The 4074-nt window shown below is 36.5% G+C and overlaps 1 protein-coding gene across 1 annotated transcript; it reads right to left on the bottom strand.

Moving 5' to 3' along the window:
- Positions 1-1891: 1891 nt before the first annotated feature.
- LOC307256953 (signal-regulatory protein beta-2-like) lies at positions 1892-3665 on the bottom strand (the record flags this gene model as incomplete). The annotated part of the gene is made up of 5 exons (XM_080036068.1): positions 1892-1913; positions 2019-2089; positions 2722-2774; positions 2860-3216; positions 3344-3665. The coding sequence occupies 5 exons, from the start codon at positions 3663-3665 to the stop codon at positions 1892-1894; spliced, it is 825 nt and encodes a 274-aa protein (XP_079892194.1).
- Between the last annotated feature and the right edge of the window lie 409 nt (positions 3666-4074).

The raw sequence follows: 4074 nt of genomic DNA on the forward strand, positions 1-4074 counted from the left end.
CCAGCTACTGTATCTTTTTTTCCACAGACAATGCTGACATAGGCTATAGACTATACACAGTGCATGGGCAACTGAGGGCAGCCCCATTTCCAATTGTTTTTAAATAAACTTAATACACACTGTGCATGGATGTGAACGTGACAGGATCAGATAATTTCGGATTTCCTCCCAGATGAACTGATTACATTTTTAGGCTATTAATTATCTAGACCAAAACATTTTATTCCTTTTTTTGTATGATAACTCACATTTGCATAGTATGATGTTAATATCAAACACACAAACTAAAAAAAAAAAAAAAATTTTTTTTTGTTTTTTAGGGGGCCCCCCAGGCATTCGGGGGCCCTAAGCGGCCGCTTAGTTCGCTTATGCCTCGGGCCGGCTCTGCAATATACAAACAGTCAATACAGAAAAGTAACCATACAGATCATATCATCACCAAAAAATATATAAGTAAAAAAAGGGGTGGGGATGGAGTATGTTGTTTTGATCGAGAGGAATATGGAGTATCAGTCATCTAGCTAGCAAGGTTGGGAACGCTATGATCTCAGCCTGATCAGACGTTACAGATGTCTCCTGAAAAAATTAGCCAAACAACAAAGCTTCTCAACACGAGAATGTATTGAATATGCCTGTCCAGAATTGGTTCAGGAGTTCATGAGTTATTTCTCATGTAGGAAGAATAATGTGCCTTAAGCGTAAAATCTCATAATTAAGGCTTCCAACATTGATTCCTGTATGTTGAGAAAAGAGGGCTGAAAAATTCAGATTGTTCGGACTGTCTTTAAAAAGTTGTATTTATTTAATGGTTCCTCTATTGCACTTTTAGTTCCTTGGTTGGTTTGTGTTGCTTAATGTCTGACAGGTCATTCCACAGCTAATTGAGTCCTATGTACAATGATTTAAATTGCATCTGTGTTTACAGAAAGAGTTTCATCCCCCTGCTTACATGGGGCCTAAGACCTCCTCCTTTTTTCAGTGTGACTCTGACTATGGTACTGAGGCCCTATTGATTTTGAAAGAGAAACTACAAGCAACATGGTTGTGGTGGTTTTGACTAAGGAAGTGGAGTGTGCCTACCACTGAATGTACGGTTTGTACTTTATCATTGAGTAAGACACTGATCCTTCAAATCTCTCCCTTTGGTCAGGCCAGAACCAGGTGTAATCAGGTGTAAGCAGGCTGCCATTGGCATAACATTTAGTGAGCGCCAAAAACCTTGTGAAGCATTTTGGGTAAAAGCACTACAGCTATCAAAAAAGAGCAGTCTCTATGTATATCTCAAATGACTCACAATCTATATGGTCAGAATTACAGCAGTCAGTGATAAGAAAAATACTCAAAATAAGTCTCTAATTTGTAAAAACGACCAACTTCCTCCTATAACCAGGACAGTCACAAATCAACAGTTAACATTCACAAACCATTTGAGACATTTAGTTTCATAATCTTTCTCTATATTGTATATCCTCAGATGTCAAAAAGAAATTATCAAATGTTTTTTCAACCAATAAAATAAAAGCAGAGACGCAATGGTTTCAAAGTAATGTAACAAAATAGATAGATAGAATAGATTAATAGACCTTTTGAAGTTTTGTTTACATATTTTTTCTCATACATCCAGCAAGTATTAGAAGATATTTCTGAAATAAAAGAGCAACAAACTAATGCAAATTCAAACTGTGCATCAAGGATCAATGTATGGTAAAAAATGGAACATAAAGTTCATGTCATTATTAAGAGGTCAGGACTAAATTAACCCACAGGTTTTCATAGATACACATTCACATTGAGAGTTTAACTTGAGAATAAAGACTTTCTTCGGTCTTCAACTCTTTCTTCCTCCTTCCTCTTGTAGCTTTCCCTCCAGAGAAATGCAACGCAGCATAGTTCAGATCCTCTCCACCATCAGACTGTGAAGCAACAAAAGACTCATTATATAATCACGTTGTAACATAGTGTTATTTGGAATTATGCTAGTGACATAGGAACACATTTGATTGGGTATCATTACTTACAATAGCATGGACTGTTGTTGTATCTTGGCTCGAGTTGTGATGTCTTGCTTCTGAAGAGGCCCTTTCCACTTCTAACAATGAATAAAATAGGAGATTCTTGTAGTCTGATTGTTCAACAAGGGCCCTCAGCTGATTTAACCAATATTACTTAAAAATACACATTTGGAAATTAGCCTTGATTTTTTGTCATTGTGTTAAAGTTGAATGGGGGGAAAAAATTAAACAGCAATGTGAAGTCCTGAATGTATTAGACTTTAATTTATTACCTACAAAATAACAGACTTCTACTCATATATATTATTTTATCCCAGAACACGAGGTTGATGTTCTGTCATAGTTACACTGCCTACACTGTATTAACTTTTCAAGTACTACTATCACAGTAAGAGCAGATTAAAAATGCCTACACAAAATCAAAGTAAAACATCAAGAAACAAACTAAGACAGCGTTCTTATGACCAGGGCAAAGTGTGTTAATAACGTAACATCAAAGTAAACAATTATTATTTTTATAGTTATAGTTATTTTTCAACAATTATTGAAATAAAGTTATAGGCCTTCTGACATGAGTGAGTTTTTAACTGAGAGTTAAAAGAAGTTAGGGAAAATTATTTAGATAACGGTTCTTACCTCTACTTTTTGCACGTACTGCTCTTGGACTCAGGTAAAAGATGAAAACTATATTTCCAATCATAGAAATTACCAAGAAGACTACTGCTATCACCAGGGCAATCCTTTCAGAACTTGCATTGCACTCTAGACAACACAGAAAAAAAGGTTTCAATGATAAATGTATTGACATGTTATGATATCACCTCCTGGATTGAACAGAGCATCATACCTTTTTGCAGTGTTGCTCCATTACCAAATAATATCTCCCCGCACATTGCCACAGCACAGTAATAAGTTCCAGCATCAGAGGAGCTGATGTTCTTAGAGTAGTGATGAACACAGCTTTTCTGAGTGTCAGATCTCTTGTCACATTCATCATGTGTATTTCCATCAGTGTAGATGATGTCTGGGTAAGATTCATCTGATCCGGCTCTGAACCAGTACACACTGTGATCTCCTGGACATGTTTTCTTCTCAGAGTCAGAGAGGACTGAACACTGAAGATTCATCAAGTCTCCTGGACGGACTGGACCAGATGGTGAAGGAGACTGAATGACAGTACAGTTTGATGTCCTCTGAGTGTTTCCTTTGTAAAAAAAAATTGGTAAAATACAAAGACAATTTAAAAAAGCTTAAAAAGCAATGATTTACAGTATCTACTATATAAACTTAACTTAGTTCAATGACACTGTAAAACCTTATAAAAGTCTTACCTTTTACTAACAAATATGTCCCACTCCATTCAGTATTAATCCACTCTGAGATTCCACAGTGATACATCCCTTCATCTTCTTGGATTGTCCTCTGAATGGTCAGATTGCAAAAACTGTTACTTTGGTTTATCTCAAATCTTGATTCAGAAAACTCTAAGGCATACTGAGGTTTTGTAGATTTGTAAAGTGTCACTATCCATTTCAGAGTATCCCCAGCACTCTGCTTATACCAGTGGAGTACCCTACTGTTCCACTCTTTATTAGGCAGAGCACATGTGAAGGTCGCAGGTTCACCAAGATGAACGGTGGTCACTGGAACCATCGTATCTGAATTAAACAAAAAAACATGAACACATGAAATATCAAACAATGAAGCAAAATCATCCAGTTGATGATCCAGTTGACATGCACATTCTTAAATAAATAAATAATTCAAATAGTACTTACATCCCTGATGAAGGAGCAGCGTGACCCAAAACAGGATCATCTTGACATTGTCTCTTTGTTAGGAATAATTTTGGTATTTGAGATGACAGTGAGATGGTCTTGATAGGTTAAGCCTGTCAAATGCATCTGATTGGTTATCACAGAATATATTCAAAAGTAAACTTCCTGTCACATTAGTCCATCCTGAGCTTAGTGAAGCAGCGTACCTCCCCTTTCATGGTAGCCAATGCCGAGATTGTTCACTTTGACTTCTTTTGAACACACATGCCTCTTTCTGGGCAATT

Source organism: Ammodytes marinus, assembly GCF_949987685.1.
Source record: "Ammodytes marinus genome assembly, chromosome: 10".
NCBI classification, from domain to species: domain Eukaryota; kingdom Metazoa; phylum Chordata; class Actinopteri; order Uranoscopiformes; family Ammodytidae; genus Ammodytes; species Ammodytes marinus.